This window comes from Enhydra lutris, unplaced genomic scaffold, assembly GCF_002288905.1.
Source record: "Enhydra lutris kenyoni isolate GAN:26980312 unplaced genomic scaffold, ASM228890v2 scaffoldscaffold8, whole genome shotgun sequence".
NCBI lineage: Eukaryota > Metazoa > Chordata > Mammalia > Carnivora > Mustelidae > Enhydra > Enhydra lutris.
In genome coordinates, this window is record NW_019154092.1 from 1,149,391 (window position 1) to 1,167,255 (window position 17,865).

Consider the following 17,865-nt stretch of genomic DNA (forward strand, 5'->3'; position numbering starts at 1 on the left):
CATAGCTGTGGAACTGGGTGGGGTCTGAGGCTGCACAGTAAGAACAGGATCAGAAACAGACAGAGCCTGACATACATGCCCCATACTGCTGACCCAACCCACAGTCAGACCAGCATTGCAGGCTTCTACAGCAGTTTCCCTCTAATCCCGCTAGAGCTGCTGCAGCACGTGGCTCAGAGAGCTGAGCAATGATCATTCCAGATCTTGCCAAAGGCCTCCCTCCATCTCTGACCCCTGCCACTTGGATGGGCTTTCCCTCAGTGTGTGTGTTGGGGGGGTGGGCTTGAGTCCAAGGTGCCCTTGTGCCCCAGAGCTAGCCTCTCCCAGACTCCTTCATCCTATCCTGAGAGGTAGGAGCCCTACTCAGCACCTGGACTGCTCTTTTCCTCCACAGGGACATGGCAGGCCTGGTCCAACTCAGCCAACCCAGAATAAATCTTTGACCAAGAAAACACAATTAAATAACTCCCACTCACCTCCTCCAAGGAAACAACAGAATCATTATAGAGGTTGGGCAGGCGGATGACGATGTCTCTTTGCTCAGTCCCTGCCTCAGCCTGGATGGCAGTGGAGCTCTGGAGAAGTTCTGTGCAGATGTCATAGTTCTCCAGGGCCTGCTCCATGTCTCCCTGGTCAGAGGAAAAGCAGTCAAAGGTCAGGAACAGAAGGAAGGAAACTCCCTGTGCTGTGCCAGGTGCCTTACCTCCCTGATCCCACTAGACTGCAGGCACCAGGAGGGCGGTTTTATCCAGAGACTGCTACACCCTCTAAAAGGGTTCCTGGACACAGCTGGAGCTCAACAAGTATTTGTTGGACAAATGAATGATTACTTCATACCACAGTTCTAAGGGAAGGTATCATTAACCCTATGTTGCAGATGAAGACACTGAGGACACTTGAGGAAGGCTGAGTGTTTGTTCAAGATCATGAGCAAAAAAATAGCCGAGCCAGGATTAGCAGCTAGGCCTGTCCTAATTCCAGAGCCGACTATGACAATCTTACTCATTCCACCACAGTGTACTGGACACCACCATGTGAGGTGATAGCCAGTCCACCCTGGCCATCTAGACCAGGCTCTGAGGGGAAGCCTTCTGAGAAATCATGCAAGATAAGTGGTTTTCCCTTCTAGAAAACTCTGCATCCATCTGTGCACTCATTCAGGGGCTCTCAGGAAAACAAAGGCAAATCCTGAGTGTGGAGGCCTACAGGGTGCACAGGAGATCCCTTCCAGAGTTCTGTGGTCATGCTGATATGCTGTTCAAACTGGGGGCCATCCTAGGTTACCTGAGATCTCAAGCTTCCCCACCACATCCCACTTCCTCCTCCTGAGCTCTGCGCCAGGCAGGAGCCATATGTGCACCTGCACACATATTCTCCAGAGTACATCCAGCTCTCTTCCCCCAGCTTTGGGGCCAGGGAACCAACCACAGAACCAACCTGCAGTGCCAGGAACCGAGCCTTCAACCAATAAACACGGACCACAAACTCCAGCCAGCCATCCTCAAACAGGTCCCGCTGGGATGAGGCAAATGACAGCTGCAGGAGGTCCCCCAGGAAGTGGGTTCCTGGGAAATCAGGCCCAAACCTGCCATTCACCACACCAGCAGGGCAGTTCCGAGGAGACACTGTAAACCATTCAGGCCAGAACAAGTCAATTTCATGTGCACGTTCCAGACACCCTTCTACTCCCTGGAGCTTGCCCTTAGCCCCCACCATACCTGCTTTAGTGTCCAGGAGTACCCTGAGCCCCTTGGAGCCTTAGAGCCCCTCAAGTGGCCAGCATCAGAGAAATCAGACAAACCAGACAGAGATGGAGAGACCCCAAAGGCCCTCGTTTTACTTACTGAACTTTGTTCACCAAACAGTGGTTTAAAAGTCAGAATGATACACATCATCTAGAAAAATTATTTGGACACATAAAGTGTCAGGTGATGACGAGAAATCTGAGATCCTACTTCCTTCAATCCTGAATAACAGAACAAGCAGGCAGGTGGCTCCCTCTGGGGGCTCAGCTGTAACTAACTACTTCTTGAGCATTCAAAGGATTTCTCGGGGACCCTGGATTTTCCCTAGTCCAACAAGCCAACCCAGGAAATGTGCCCACTGCAGATGGAACTCTGAATTCCATGACTCAGCCTCCCACTCCTGTTTCCTCCTGGCTGCTGAGGGTTGGGAAAATTACTCCTACCACAGAATACAGAATGCCTCCTACCTGCAGAACTTCTGCCCTTGGTCAGCAGCCACTGGTCTAGCTGGAGCTCCATGCAGGAGAGAGACATCAGCATCATATCCTGCAGGACAGGCACCAGAAGGTCAGGAATGAAGTCATAAAGAGGCACCAAAGGGTGAGGCATGGGATGAAATGAAGCTAAAACTTACTTTGATAAACATATAATTCTTTCTTCAACCTACTTTCCATTTTATAATCAATGGCTACCTGCCAGGACATAAAAAGAGGCACATGGATCTATACTGGCATAAGACTTGGGAGGAGCCAGAGACCTGACTTCAGTCCTAAGGGACTGCTCTACGGAAGGGGCAGCTCTGTCACCTGCCAAATGTCAGACCAGATGCTGCAACCGTACTACAGCACTCAAGCCTCAAAAGTAGTTGGGTCAGGCATCACCTCCAGAGTCACAAGGAAGCTGAAGTTCAGCAACGAGGAGCCACCTGCCAAGTGGGCAAAGCTGAGAAATAACCAACCTGATTCATCTGGAGACCAAAGCCTCACCTCCTCCAGCCACTCCACACTGCCCCTGGGGAACAGGCCTAATGAGCAGCAGCTGGACACAGTCCCTGAGCTGTCCCTGTGGAGGCAGCACAGGCTCACATGGCCCTTAGGACCTGTCAAATCCCTGAGCTCTTCTGCCTTCTGTGTCCCCAGTCAGAAAGACCAACCCGACGGGCTCTAAAGGCTCCCAGTGCACCCTCCCAGGCATCCAGCCTTCCCCCGTAACAGGAGAAGGGGTCCAGAGCATCCAGTGTTCCCTTGAGCCTCAAGAAGCTCCAAGTGGAGGAGCCTGGGGTGCAGAGTGCCATCAGCGGGGAGGCTGAGCATGGGTCAGCCCCCTAGTTACAGTGGGCCCCACCACTTCCCGAAGCAACCTATTTAGCCTCTGTACTTCTGTCTTCTCACCCGCTAAAACACAATTTGGTAACATTCCCTGGCACCTGGAACATAGCCCAATGTTTCACTTTCACCCACTCTCTCCACTGGCTCTCCTCCATCTCGGTAAGCCACCCCACAACCAACCAACCCCTGTGCCGGGGACAGCCCTAGAAGCCCTGTCCACCATCTCATTCCCTCACCTCCGCTTACAGCTCATCCTATAGGCTGTACCTCCAGAACCTTCCACTCCACTGCCACCGCTGACACTCACCTGGCAACAGCCTTCTAATGGCCCCATGCCCACTCTCACCTCCGAGTGCAGCCTCCACTCAGCCACCAGGGACCCCTCTAGACACAAACCAGTTCCCATGAGTCCCCAGAGGCCCAGGTTCTGGGCCCACAAATGGATGCAACTGAGGAGGCTCAACATGACAGCAACCCCATACCCACAGAGCCCGCCCCCGCCCCCAAACCTGAAGAGGCCCCTCGCCCACCTGACCTTGATGTGCTTGTTGCTGCAGTCCCTCAGCAGCGGGTTGGGCAGGCTGGTGCTGTGCCTCCTCCAGCTGTGATAGATGTTGAGCACCACCTCTGCCAGCCCAGGCGGCCACCTCAGCAGGAACTTGTGGCCCATGCTCTTCAGGTAGCGCATCATCAGCTCCAGGATGCCCCCGTTGGTCAGGTTCTCCAGCAGGAATGCATGTACATCCTGCTTCTCTGCCCAGGGAGGGAGAAACAGCTGACTGGAATGAAGGACCTCCCACGCCAGGGTCTCCCGTTTCCTCTGGGAGAAGAGAGAGGCAGAGGCGGGGCCGGGCCGGGCAGAGGCAGCGCCAGGAGAGCACCTGTGGCCTCCCAAGGGGCGGTGCTCCCCTGGTGGTCCCCAAGCCTGGTTCCAGCCCTCACCAGCTGTGAGCAAGCTGCTCTGAATCTCCAGGTCTGATGTGGGGACTGAAGGGCCAACCTGCACGCACTGCCTCAAGATGTGCACTCAATAGCCGGGTCACATGCACGTGACTTGCAAAGCCATGCCCCCAGCTTCCACCTGAAGCACACACCCTTCAGAGAGCACAGTCAAGCATGATCCTAGACATTTCAGCAGATCTCCCAACCGACCACATTGCTCAGGCTCAAGACAAATCCAGGAAACTTTAAAGATCATGCTTTAAAGATCACCCCAGAACCATTTCCCAGAACAAAACCTAAGCAGACTATAGGTTAATGGGAAGAAGAATTCCCAACAGTGAATGATCAAGCTGCTCAATTCCTACCAGATTCCATGAATGTAGCCGAGTCGTATGACAGTCGGTGAGGCCCGACGCTCGGGAAGCTTTGGAGTTTGGCTTCTGACTGGACTTCGTAAGTATTAAACGGGTCATCTTCCTCTTCTGGGTCCAGCTTTCTTAGCCTGCATGGAACACACCAAAATCACAAAAGTCATACCAACACATTCTGACATGAGCACTTGAATTCTTCCAATTAGAGAAATGAATGAGCAAGACAAAACAAGATGCCAATCAGTGAGATGAAGGGGTCCGAAATCCAGGCCTCTGGGAGGCTCTCCCTTTTTCCACACCTTTCTGAGCTGGCATCTAACCTATACCCTCACTCATTCATTCATTCCACCAACAGGACTTCAACTGGAATTCAGCTGTGAGTGTGACAAACCCTGCCCACAGTAAGCTTACCTTCTAAATGGGAGAAAAAGACAATAAACAGAAACATGAAATAAAGAGCGCAAATAAGGACCAACCACCACAGAGTGCTTAAGACAGAGGGTCACAGGGCACATTCTTTGGAGAACTGAATCAGGAAGGCCTCTGAGAGAGAATTAATGTCCATGCTGACAATGGAGGAGGAAAACGGGCTGGCCATGCAAAGCAGGACAAGGACAGGTGGAGAGGCACAGGCCAGAAGAGCACCAGGAATATTCTAAGAATGAAAGGGAGCCCAGCAAACAGGGAGAAAGTGGAATGAGTGGAGTATGGGGGCACAAAAGGCCCTTCTGAGCTTGGGCCCTCTATGGCTCCGTGGCTCCCCACAAAGCCCTGGGCCTGAGGAGGATGATTCTTTCAGCACCTCCCAAGGACCACGTTTTGGCGATCTGGTAGTTTCTCCTCAACCAAGCAGCCCTGGGGCATAAACACATAAAACAGGGCCCTACTGGATGGCTTCATTTATTTATGCACACACCCCCAGGGTCACTACTCTGGGCACGCGCTCACGTTGCTCCTACGTGGCCATTCAAAGAAGCAGACATGGAAACCAACAATTAAAATAAAGATAAAGAGGCGCCTGGGTGGCTCAGTGGGTTAAGCCTCTGCCTTTGGCTCTCAGGTCATGGTCTCAGGATCCTGGGATTGAACCCTGCATCAGGCTCTCTGCTCAGCAGGGAGCCTGCTTCCCCTCTCTCTCTGCCTGCCTCTCTGCCTACTTATGATCTCTTTCAATCAAATAAATAAAATCTTTAAAAAATAATAAAATAAAGATAAAGAAGATAGAAAACATTCCACATAAAGAGGGAAAGAGCGGCGCCTGGCTAGCTCAGTGGGTACAGCATGCAACTCTTGATCTCAGGGCTATAAATTCAAGCCCCACACTGGATACAGAGATTACTTCAAAAAAATTTTTAGGGGCACCTGGGTGGCTTAGTAGGTTAATGTATGCCTTTGGCGTGGGTCATGATCCCAGGATCCTGGGATTGAGCTCCACATCAGGGACCCTGTTTCTCCCTCTCCCTCTGATACTTCCCCTGCTTGTGGTCTCTTGCTCTCCCTAAAAAAAAAAGAAATATCTTAAAAAAAAAAAAAAAAAAAAAAGAGGCTAAGACTCTTTCATCAGGGCTGAACAGAAGATAGAGAAATGGGTCACCAAGACCCTTGGCATCATCAACCATGGCCCCATCCTGCAGCTATCCTGAAGGGAGACCTGCTCCTGGCACTAACCCTGAAGAGGAATTTATCAGACAGCACCAATCACATCCTCCACTTACAGAGAACAAACCTGATTTCCAAGCACTTCACTTTCACCCCAGAAAGAAAAAGAGGCAACAAAGGAGCAAAATGGATTCACAATCCACCTAAAACTTCTGGCTCCTCCTCTTGCATGTGGATGTTATCACCCCTGAAAATAAACTGTCAAAGGCCAAACCACTGAAGACTGAGGACTCCTGGTTAAAGACGCATACTGAAGGGGCACCTGGGTGGCTCAGTGGGTTAAGCATCTGCCTTCAGCTCAGGTCATGATCCCAGGGTCCTGGGATTAAGCCCCACATCAGGGTCCCTGCTCAGCAACCAGGGGCCTGCTTCTCCCTCTCCCTCTGCCATTCCCTTGGCTTGTTCTCCCTCCCCCTCTGTCAGTAAATAAAATCTTAAAAAAAGAAAAAATACACACGTTTACCTTCTAAACTCCACTCCAGAAACTGTGAAGGGATTAAAAGATACAGGGGATAGGAGAGAATGCCCCAGCAGACAAGAAACGTGTTCATCAAATGTCAGATGGCAGCAAGATGATGGAGCAGCAGAAACAGAACTGCTCTCTCCACTCAGCTAAGGACAGGGGAGGAGGCATTAGGAAGCCCATGTACCACCGCCATAAACAATGGTGGCCAGGAGGGTTCAGGAATTGGAGGCTCTGGAGGAGCTGGGGCGGCAAGGGCAGAAAGCAGGATCGCTGGTGAAAATTGACTTAAGAAGCACAGGCACCCAGGCCCCTCCCAGCTGGGGGCAGCCTGGACTCTTCTCCTCCCTTAAGGCATCTCTGCCAACACTAAGAATTGGTGAAAGCAAGGGAAGATTTATGAGCCTGTCCTCTTTCTCAGAATTCGAGGGAACCCTACTGAGCCTGGAGAAACCAAGCATGCACACTCTTTCTGAAAGTGGAATGGGTGCTACCTTTTGTGGGGTTTCCCAGAGCTTGCACCCAAGCAGCAGCAGCCTTAGGTCTCCCAGCAAGTGGGTGTCCATGTGTGCATGAAGACATGAGTGAGTGGCCTCCAGCTCAGTGATCCATCCATCTCCTGAGGGCCCAGGGAGTATCTAGTTCTCTGAAAGATGTTTAAGTCATAGTTCCTACCTTCAGGAAGTTCAGAGGGAAGAAAGGTGAGAAAAACCCCACAATCCCAATCCACTGAGATCTGCGCTTTGGACACTGGCACAGATGTTATGGGAGAACAAAGGAAGTGCCCAGAAGAGAGGGAGGCAATGGAAAGAGAAACTTTATTGGTGGTATAGGCTGGAGGTTTGCAGGTTTGCTTGTTTTCACAAATGAGAAAAAGTGCATGGTACCTGGATGGCAAGAACTTCATCAGAAGCTCCTGGAAGTCTACCTTCTCTTCTTTCTTACACTTGGTGTTTCGGACACGGGCAGACCGCCGCTTCGCTGTCTCTCCACTCTCTTCTGCAATCTTCTTCCGCTTCACTCCTTTCTTGGATTTATCTCCCCCAGAAACATCACCTTCATAAAGAGTGCAAACTGAAATCTTACAAGGGGCAGGGATCAGAAAACACACTACAAAGGCACATCAGTGCCTCTAATCTAACTCTACCCCCGTGTTTCACGGTCATCTCTGATGTTCAAGAAACCTCCCATCTTTTCTTTAACAAGAGTCCTGAGGAAAGTTAATTTCAAACTCAAAACACTTGACTCACACTTTGTTCAAATTCCCAGAACCCATAAACCAGATCTGAAGATTATGTTCCTTGGCTACAGAACACCGAGGTCTCCAGCAGTCCCTCCTCCCACCCCCACCAGCTGGCTGTGAGAGCCTCTGGTGCCTCAGTGCATGTACTTGGGAACGAAAGAGCAAGTGGCAGTGACACTAACTCTGCCCACCACCCAGCACCTTCTGAGCATTCAATGACAGGACGTGAGGAAGAGCATCATGAGAATTACAAGAAAGCAGAGAAGTGTCATGTATGGTTAAGCAAAAAATGAACAATCACATACAAGTTCATTCAGAAACTCATTTAACGGCCAGAGTCTTTTATTCAGGGACACAGAAATCAAGAAAAGGCATGGGAACTGCTGTCTGAATTTTTTTTTTTACTACTTCATTAATAGTAAAAATCAATAAAACCACCAAAAACTATACTACCACATATAGTGGTAACTCTGCTGACTTTCTCAAGGTCAAAACACTCCAGTTTCGGTGCACAACAGTGTGGTGCTACAGGGCACAGCCAGCAGGAGAACAGGACCAGTAGGGGACCCCTCCAGCTCCCCAGGTACCAGCAAAAAGAGCAACCCTTCCATCAGGACTTAGCAGCCAGGAGTTTAGGAGTCCCAAGAAGCTGCGCTTCTGAGCTCCAACCCCAGTCCCTTGGGGGCCTCATTGCTGAAGGGACCCCCAACCGGCCCCAGCTCTGGGAGCAGACTCAGCCTCTCTTGCAGAGCTGGCCCACTTAAACCCTGGGCTAGAAGCATCAGCAAGATCCATCCCTCTAGGGAGGCCAGGGCACCCCAACACTCACTCCTGCCCTGCAAATGGGACCTCCCCAAAAACTAACCCCAGGACCTCACCCGCAGGGACTCCAGTCTCCAACAGGCTGGGACTGTGCAGTGGGAAGCTGGCCGCAGCCACGGAGGCATAAGAGAGCACAGGTTCTGCCACAGCCACAGCCGGGCTGGTGGTGACAGGGCTTGGCTGGATCACGCTGACAGGGGCCACCACCACAGAAGACACCATAGGCTGGCTGGGGTCCTGGTAGTCGGACAGGTCGATTCTCTTGCCAAGGCTGGGCCGCAAGGGCTCACAGGTGGAGAGGTGGTTGTACATGGCCAGCAGACTCTCTCCCAGGCACTTCCAGCTGCAAGGAGAGGGTCACCACACCTGGTCAGCACCCAGCATTGGATGTTCCAAGCCCAGGGCCAGCTGGCCTGTGGAGAGGCAGCAGTGATGGCCCCATGGCTACCATCCCCATGAGGGCAGGCTGGAGGGCTCAGGGTTTTGTCGTCACAGTTATAGACAAAATCCTGCGTCTAACACACTGAGGTGGAACAGACCAAGCAGGAACAGGGCCCACAGCCTCCTCCCCTCGCCCTGGCACAAGGCCTGAACTCAGCCTCAGGCATCCTCAAACTCCACCAGGCAGGCATGAAAACGGACTCACTTCAAAAGCTCTTTCCCTACAAAGTCAAATTTTTAAATCATCTGTGAGTCCCCATATACCAAGATCATGGCTATGTTGTATGCCTTGTGATATTTGTGTCATGTGTGTTTTATTGTGGTATGGCATCTTATGTTGTAGAGAGTCTCTTGTTTCTCTGTTTTATGTTGTGTTATATGGTTTGCTGTGGTATGATATGGTGTGGTATGATATATCCGTTCATCTCTGAATGGCTTCCCATGCTCTCAGGCCAAAAACCACACCCTCACCCTCATTGTAATACATGCCTGACCTTGCCAACTGGCCTGGTCTCATCTCACACCCCACCCTCACCCCTACCCTCCCACCATGCTAGCCTACTTTCAGTTCTGCAAACAAAATAAGACCCCTGCATAACACAAGACTTTTGCACAGGCTTCTCTCTATCCCAAAATGAGGCCCTCACCCCCAACCGCAGCCTCTCTGCCTGGTCAATACCACTCCTCTGTCAGACGATAGCTCCAGTACCTAAGCCTTCCCTGACCCCCAAAGCAGTGCAGACCCCATTATGAGCTCCCTGCAAGGTGCTGTGCTCCTTTCCTCCAAGGGCTTATCAGCTTCTTCCAGGTGACTGACTACCCTTCAGATCACCCCCAGAGAGGGACCGCACCCATCATGCTGAGTCCCCAACACAGGGCACAGTGCCTGGCATGAAGCTGGCATCCAGTAAATGCTGAGGGAAGAATGAAAATGGAAGTTTTCATTTCCTAGAAGGGATCTCCTACCTGCTCTTTCTCTGTCTTCAGTAAAGGCTACATGCACACGGGGAAGAATTCGCTCATAGCTGGGTTATGTCTAATGCCTTAAGTACACAATTTCATTCACTCGTGCCTTGTCTAATGGGCAGTGAATAGACCAAGGGGTGGCAAACCGTGGCCCACAGCCTGTTGTATACAGCCCACAAGCTAAGAGCCAGCTAAAGGATTGTTACACACAAACCCCCACCCCAAACACACCCCCCCCCCCCGCAGGAGAATACACAACAGAGATGGTACCTGGCCCACAAAGCCTAAAGCATTTACCACCTGGTTACCTGTGGGACAAGTGTGCCAAGCCCTACAATAAACTGTGGTTATTTTAAGAGCCTGACCCCTTCCCTCCCAGAGGACTCCACACTCTTCCTCTATAACCCAATCGCAGACTTCACTCCCAAGCAAGGTTTCCTCCAGCCAAGCCCATCTCCCTCATGTTTCCCTTTGGCCTTCCCCCGGCACAAGGGCAACCATGACACCAGTTTACAGCTTCTCTAGTCCTATCGCCAGGATCCTCTCCAGCCATCTCCAGTGTTCTCAGGCCTTCCCCCTCCTTCACTGTAACAGGGAGGAACTCAGGGTTCTTCCCAAACTCCCAAAAAACCTCAGCTAGGGAGCCCACACTCAGACAGGATGGGGCTCCTGACCCATCTAACAAAATAATGGGAAGGGCATCTGACAAGAGTCTGAGAGCAGCCCCAACTTCCTGACCATGTCAGGGTCTGGGCGGGAAGACATTCCTGGGACACTCCACATGTGGAAATACACAGGCAGCTGTACCATGGATCAAAGCCAGCCCCTCCTGAGTGGGTGCAGAAATGTTGTTCTGTGCTGGCCCCCAGCTGTTCTTTTTCACTATCACAACAACTCTATAAGAGAGGATTGCTCTCCCTGCTTTTAGGGAGTGGCATGTAGCATCCCAGGGTCATCCACTTAGGGGTGCCAGGACTGGCCCCAGGTCTGTCTGATCCAGGGTGGGAGCCATAGACTACTATGGGACATCTCTGAGTATGAGAACATTGCTCTCAAGGCATGCTAAATTCAAAGATTCAGGACTCAAAGTCAGAATTTCAAAAACAAAAACTACACACCAGATCTCACTAAGGGGCTGAATGACCCCAGCTGTGGGAGGCTGCCAAAACCAGTTTTCCCTTCCCTGGAGGGCCTCTCATACACTGTGGGACTCACAAGGGCTATGCAGAGGCCCATCCTCCAGGGCACCCTGTGTGGCCCTGGAGGGACAGCAGGAGCTCAAGAGCCATGGAACCCACACCTGGGATCAACTCCAGACTCTCCATTCACCATCTGCCTGCTCTGAACCCCATTTCCACCAGTCCAGTGCTTGGCAAACATTACTTTCCTTTTCCCCTCTGGGAAGGGCAGACCAAGAGGGGGCACACAGGGATGTGGCAGGTGGCTGGCATCAAGAATGGCAAGGGCAAAGAGAGATTTCAACTGGGTGTACTTGGGAGAGGCCTGGCCTGCCTCTTGGAGGCCAAAAAGTGTGTGCGCACCTCTAGGTGTCTGTCTGGTATGCACCAGGCCCCCTCACACCGTCAGCCCCGGGGCAGGCCTCAGGGCCTCTCCCTCCTATGCAGGGCCCACTGGCTGACCCAGCAGCCCCAGGAACCAGGACAACCTACGTGAAGAAGGGGATGGGCTGCACGAGCTTCAGGTCTGGCTCCTTTGCCCTCACGGTCAGCGCTTGCCGCTTCTTCCGCAGCCCCAGGGCCTCCTCTACAATGGCCTGCGTCTCAGCTGCGCTCACCGACACATCGTGGATTGACATGTCACTAAACCATGTAAGAAAGACAGAAATTACAATGTTACAAACTAGAGCCAAGGCTGAAATTTTACAGACGGGGATGCAGTTAAGTTAATACCCTTTAATCTGTATTAATTCTTCCTACAAATAAAATAACCCCCTGAGTCTGGCCTCTAAGGGCAGTAATTAGCATTCTTAATACCCACATACAATAGACGTGACTAATACCCTTTGTTCCCTCTACAATTCAAAATTGAGCTAAGGGTTTTCATATGTTTAACAATATCACAGTAATGTCAGAAAAGCCACAGAAAAATAAAACCTTGCTATCAATTACCTATAGAGAATTGTAAAAGAATGTAACTCTCCCTTCCTGCCCAGCCCAAAAGTCATCAGGCTACCTAAGCTTGCCGAAGTATAGCCAAACCACAGAAAGGGCAGGGGCTCTGAGGCCTCAGGTGCCCTCACACAGACACGCCTCCACCTGAGGCAGCCTGGCAGTACCTGCCCTCCCGCCCTGGCTGTCCTGACCCCTCTGAGGCCTCTACCACAAAGCCACTTGCTTATGGATTTATTTTTCCCTTTTCTCTCTCTCTCTTAAGACAGTTAGCACATTGGGACAGATATGAACAAGAAATAAAGTCTTAAGAGGGAGAGACACAGAGATAAATAACCACTAACCCCTCACCAGCTGAGCTGCAGGGGCCAAGGACCAGAGGACGGAGGAGCTGGCTCATTTGGAAGGTTGAGGGCGGGAGGCAGCCAGAGTTTGGAAAGCTGCCCAGAGGTGACCTGGGAGCTGGAACATAAAGGAGTAATGGCACAACAGGCGGAGAGGTGGGAGGCTGGCCTTCCAGGTGAGGCCATGAGGGAGCCAGGGCACAGGGACAGGACAGTGCACAATGGGGCCAAGCCTGGACTCTGTTGGGTACCTAAGGCAGTCTTCTCTGGGGCAGGGAGACATAGGAGGCAAGGAGAAGAACTAAAGGGGTCAAACTGTAAAGGTGCTCCGGGTGATGCTCTGAGCATGAGCTCTGTCTTGGAGGCAAGGCAGTGGTGTCAAAGTCATATCACGGACACTGAACTTGGGAAACACGTGGAAACAAAGCCCTGGAAAGGGAAACGGGGGGTGGTGGGCAGACAAGGTGGCCTGTCGGCTGCCACAAGCACCCAGAGGAGAGCTGGTGAATGTCAAGAGCTGGCAGGGTGGAGGGAAAGGTGGGCAGCAGAGAGCCAAGGAGGCACAGCCATGATTAGGCACACAGGTAATTAATAGGCAAAGCAGGATCAAAGCCAGGTGAGGGGGTGCAGCGAGGGATGAAGTGCAGGGGCTCAACTGCCAGGAAGTTAGGACCTGAGAGAAGGAGGTACACAAGCCTCCTGATATCCACCAGCCACACACTGTTGGGGGAGAGGGGAGTGCAGAACCAGCATAGAAAGAGGCAGGACCCACCATTTAAGGAACATTCGGAGGGAGTCCTTCCGGAGACAAGGCTGTTCTTCAAAGATCTTTTCCTTGAGAACCAGTCCTTTGCTGTACCGACAGTCCTTCTCCAAAGCTTTGCATATGAAGTACAGACATGCTGGTAAGGAAAGAAACAACTGATTTCTGAGTGTGCACCCCAACCTCTGGCCTTGCCAGTTAGCACCAAGAAAATGACCCTACTCTGGAATCAAAGAAATGCTGGCAAATAATGAGATACCACTTAATCTGATTCAATTAGGAAAGATGCTGAAAATACTACTACCCACAGCAGATGAGACAAAGCCAAATGCTGATAGCAAGGACAGACTGTACGATGACCTTTCCAGAGAGCCATGGGTATTACACAACCCTCAGCCCAACAGTCCACTTCTAGGAACTGCTGCAAAAACCAAGAGACCCGTAGTCTTTAGCTATTGGCAAACTGGAAAATACCTTCAAAAAATCAGGAAAGCACTCAGCAGCACCCAGGGAGCCTGGTTAAGGAAAGCTTCCCCAATCCACACACTGGGCTGCTGAGCAGTCACTGCACAAAGGGTTGAGAGGTGTGCTCACTGACCAGAAGGAAGGTCACGAGAGGGCATGGGGGAAAGGCAGGAAACCAAACAGACCACACAGTGTAACTCCATTTGTACAAGTAAAACCTGTTTCTGCTCCTTTTGCTTATCTGCATTTTCCAATTTTCCTCCTTCTATTTTTTTTTAAACCGTTCTTACCCAAAAAGTTTACCGCCTGCAATTAGAGGCATGCACATCATTTATGTCAACAAGCCTTTTCAAATCAATGATCTGGAAAGCCTATCCTCTAATTCCTCCAGGAGTGGTGACAGTAACAGGCAAAGCAACACAAAAGAAAAAACGGGATGGCAAGGAGTCACACAGCAGAGCTGTCATGTGAACTAGGAAAGCCTTTGGTATTTCTAGGGACTAGCCCCTGACAGATGTGACTGCCATAAATAAGTCCCCAGCAGGCCCAGTGCCAGCAGGCCTCACCTGTGAACACACAGGAAAACAGTACAGTGCAGCCAAGCATCAGCTCTGCTCCGACTGGGCACTGGGACCACTACCATGCCCCGCTCAGCTTCAGAGTCTGAGTGTAGATGGATTGCAACCCACTGCTGTCAAGAAAAACCAAAGAAGGATCCAGGGTGAGGAGGAAGGAAAAGTAGAACAGAAGCAGAGATGTGGGGATGGAAGCTTTGAGAGGCAGAAGGAAGTGGTGCCCTCCTAGAGTGCCACAGAAGGAGAGAGCAGAGCCTAGTCACAAAGCTCCACAGATACCACAATGCCCCCCACAAGGCACATGAAGGCTGTGCAACCTATGCACAGGGAGGGTCTGGGGGTTCCCAGGACAGCCTAGCAAGTAGCTGACCAAACGGCTGCATAGACGGCCTAGCGGTTCCTGCCCCACAAAACAAGAACACAGTTTCTCTGGGACCATGGTGGGACACGAGAGTGGCCATCAGAGATGCCCAGAGAGAAAACCAGGAAGGACCTGAGCCTTTGGTGATGCTGGCTCTCAGCAGGCATTTTGGCTGTCGTAAAGCTCATGGCACTAGCTGTACTACACCGGCACTCCCACCGAGGGAAGGCCTGGGAAGTTCCAAGGGAACAAGAGGTGGTCAGCAGGCATCAACCCCAAGCACCCCTGCCTACTCATCTCAAGTGGATAAATGCCACTGGGAATTTAATTAACATGCTGCTTTCACTTTGGGGTTTAAATGAGTGTCTGGTCTGGGGCGCCTGAGTGGCTCAGTCAGTTAAGCGTCTGACCCTTGATTTCAGCTCACGTCTTTTTTTTTTTTTTTAAGATTTTTTTTTTTATTTATTTGACAGATCACAAGTAGGCAGAGAGGCAGGCAGAGAGAGACAGGAGGAGGAGGCAGGCTCCCCGCTGAGCAGAGAGCCTGATGCGGGACTCGATCCCAGGACCCTGAGACCATGACCTGAGCCGAAGGCAGAGGCTTTAACCACTGAGCCACCCAGGCGCCCCTCAGCTCATGTCTTGACCTGTGTCGTGGGTTCACACCTCATGATGGGCTCCACGCTGGGCACGGAGTCTATAAACGTACACACACACACACACACATGCATGCGTGCGCGCACGTACTAAAATCAATAAATGAGTGTCAGGTCTATCAGGCCAGGGCTCTCCCAGACAGGGCAGCCATTCAGGCCCCCAAGCCTGGTCTCCCTCGAGGACTTCAGTTTACCAAGTACAACTTCTCCGACCATGAGAGAGGGGTACAAAGAACTAAAGCCTGGGGAAAGAAAGGCAGAACACAAGACTGTCCACCTCAGGTGGCTCTCAAGCTGCCAGAAAACTTACAAGAGGAGCCTGAACACCTCCTAAAGAAGGAGCTGTGAGAGTCGGAAGGGCTTTGCACAAGCACCACCGCATTCCGCTGGTGGGCATGAAAACCAGGGCAAGCAGCACAGCAAGTGATGTGTCTTCTGGAGTACGCACCAGGAACGTTCCCTGTAGTGTTAGGCAAGAACTCAATGTGCAAGCACAGAACCATCAGATTGTTGCAGACGCACATAGCAGACAACATGGCAGTAAAGAGCCCCGAGTGATGGCCGGGGGGCATTCACGGACAGACAGGAAGACCACGGCCCAGGGAGCCAGGCTGGGAAGAGTACACCTAGAGGAGCCTCGACAACAAGCAGAGCTCCTCTCTGGCAACAAAAGGGAGAGAAATCAAGATCACCTCCGGGATGGAAATGACTGGAATGGGAGCCAATGCAGCCTGCCTTCCGAGGCTCTAGAAATGTTCTGCATCTTAACAGGTTCCACACGTACTTACTGTGCACTTTACTGTGTGTGTGTGCTACCTCAACCAAAAAGCAGCTGTGGGGAACCGGAGGTGGGGAATGGTGAGCAGGGCCTTAGTGCCTCTCTAAACACTCCACGCTATTTGTCTTTAAAAAAGGGAAGGAAAAAGCCTCTGCCAGTCAGTCTTCCAGGCCTAAACCTTGAAAGTGACAGCAAGTGCTCATTGGCATGTCCATCCTAAAAAGAGTAACTGGCCCAGACAGACACAGAGCACCTGCACACTCCAGACCAGCCTGCAGCATAGTCAGCGGACAAAGCCCCGGGCTCCCACTGCACTCAGCCCCGCTCTGAGCACTCCTGGAGAGCCTCCTTCCTCTCTGGCCTCAGAGGACACCCAGAGGAGGCGGACTCCTAGAACACCTCATCAGTGCCTGCCTCAGGACCAGCCCATGCAAAGGACAAAGGTATTCTCTGCAGAACAGACAGAAAGGCTGGAGCCAAGGAACTTAAGCAAATGGAGGGCAGAATGGGGCTCCATCTGGCAGATGGCAGAAACCATTCTAGTAGACCTGCTGCTCTACAAAGGAATGGACTGCCTCAATAGGTAGTGAGGTCCCCAGCACCAGGAGGAGTCAAGCTGCAACTGCTAGGCCATCTGTAAGTGAGTTATGGAAACAGGTTCTGGCTCAGGATGGCACAATACAAGGATGAAATGAGACAAGCAAAGGGAAAACCACTCAGAGAGCATGCTACCTATCACCACAATGCACTCAAGAAATCTCAATTGCGTGAGAAAGACACACTCAATAAAGCAGGAATGCAAAGCCATCTCCCTTCCTGACAGTCTAGCAGAAAGCCCTCGAGTGTTAACCTGGCCTCCAACTTATCCAAGCTGCCCTCCCTCCTCTGTCCGCAAAACACAAGCACATGGGAGAAAGCCATCAAAGCCTGACTCACTTGTGTAATCGCTGAGGGTGTACAGGACAGTGATGAGGTTGTCCAAGCAGGGCCAGTGGTCAGGATTGCACCGCAGCCCTTCCTCGAAAGCATGGCGAGCCAGGGGGACCCGGATGAGCCTCAGGGCCACATGTCCGATTTTATACCAGAGGTTGACGTCCGTGGAGTCCAGCATGACTGCCTGGAAGCAGCACAGAGGGCACACACACTCAATCGGCTCTCTCGCTGAGCAGGCGCCCATGGTGACGGGAGGGAGCAGAGCACCAACCCAGCCACCCAAACCACCCAGAAAAGTGGCCAACCCAAGTTACAGGAACCAATTTATCAAATTCAGAACATCTTCCTGACACAGTTTGTCACTCTGAACATCTGTACTCCTTATATATCTGATAGGTAAGTACCATTAATGAAAGTACCATTAAAAGAAAATGGGGGGCTCCTGGGTGGCTCAGTGGGTTAAGCCTCTGCCTTCTGCTCAGGTCATCATCTCAGGGTCCTGGAATCGAGCCCTGCATCCAGCTCTCTGCTCAGCAGAGAGAGTGCTCCCCCCTCCCTCTCTCTGCCTACCTGTGATCTCTGTCTGTCAAATAAATAAATAAATAATCTTTAAAAAAAAAGAAAAGAAAATGGATTTGGGGGGTATTTTTGCGGGATTTAAAAATTTTTTATTTTGAATTGTGGGGTTCTAGAAAAATTACGGGCTCTGGTGACAGACTTCAGTTCACATCCTGCTCCTACACTTACTGGCAGCATGATCCCAAGCCTCAGTCCCCTCACCACTAAAATGAAGATTTTAGTGCATCCTGAATCCCTGCAAGATGATGTCCGGTTAGCGTATGTTTGGAAAGGAGTTCGCATGGTGTCTGGCACCTTAGAGG

General features: G+C 51.5%; 1 protein-coding gene across 1 annotated transcript in view; it reads right to left on the minus strand.

Moving 5' to 3' along the window:
- LOC111142371 (calcineurin binding protein 1) overlaps positions 1-17,865 on the minus strand; it is a 136,341-nt gene that overhangs the window by 112,596 nt on the left and 5,880 nt on the right. The window contains 10 exon segments of the mRNA XM_022495393.1: positions 477-629; positions 1,438-1,625; positions 2,213-2,291; positions 3,609-3,826; positions 4,381-4,517; positions 7,396-7,564; positions 8,630-8,916; positions 11,651-11,800; positions 13,226-13,355; positions 16,988-17,168. Coding sequence (XP_022351101.1) covers positions 477-629; positions 1,438-1,625; positions 2,213-2,291; positions 3,609-3,826; positions 4,381-4,517; positions 7,396-7,564; positions 8,630-8,916; positions 11,651-11,800; positions 13,226-13,355; positions 16,988-17,168 — 1,692 coding nt within the window.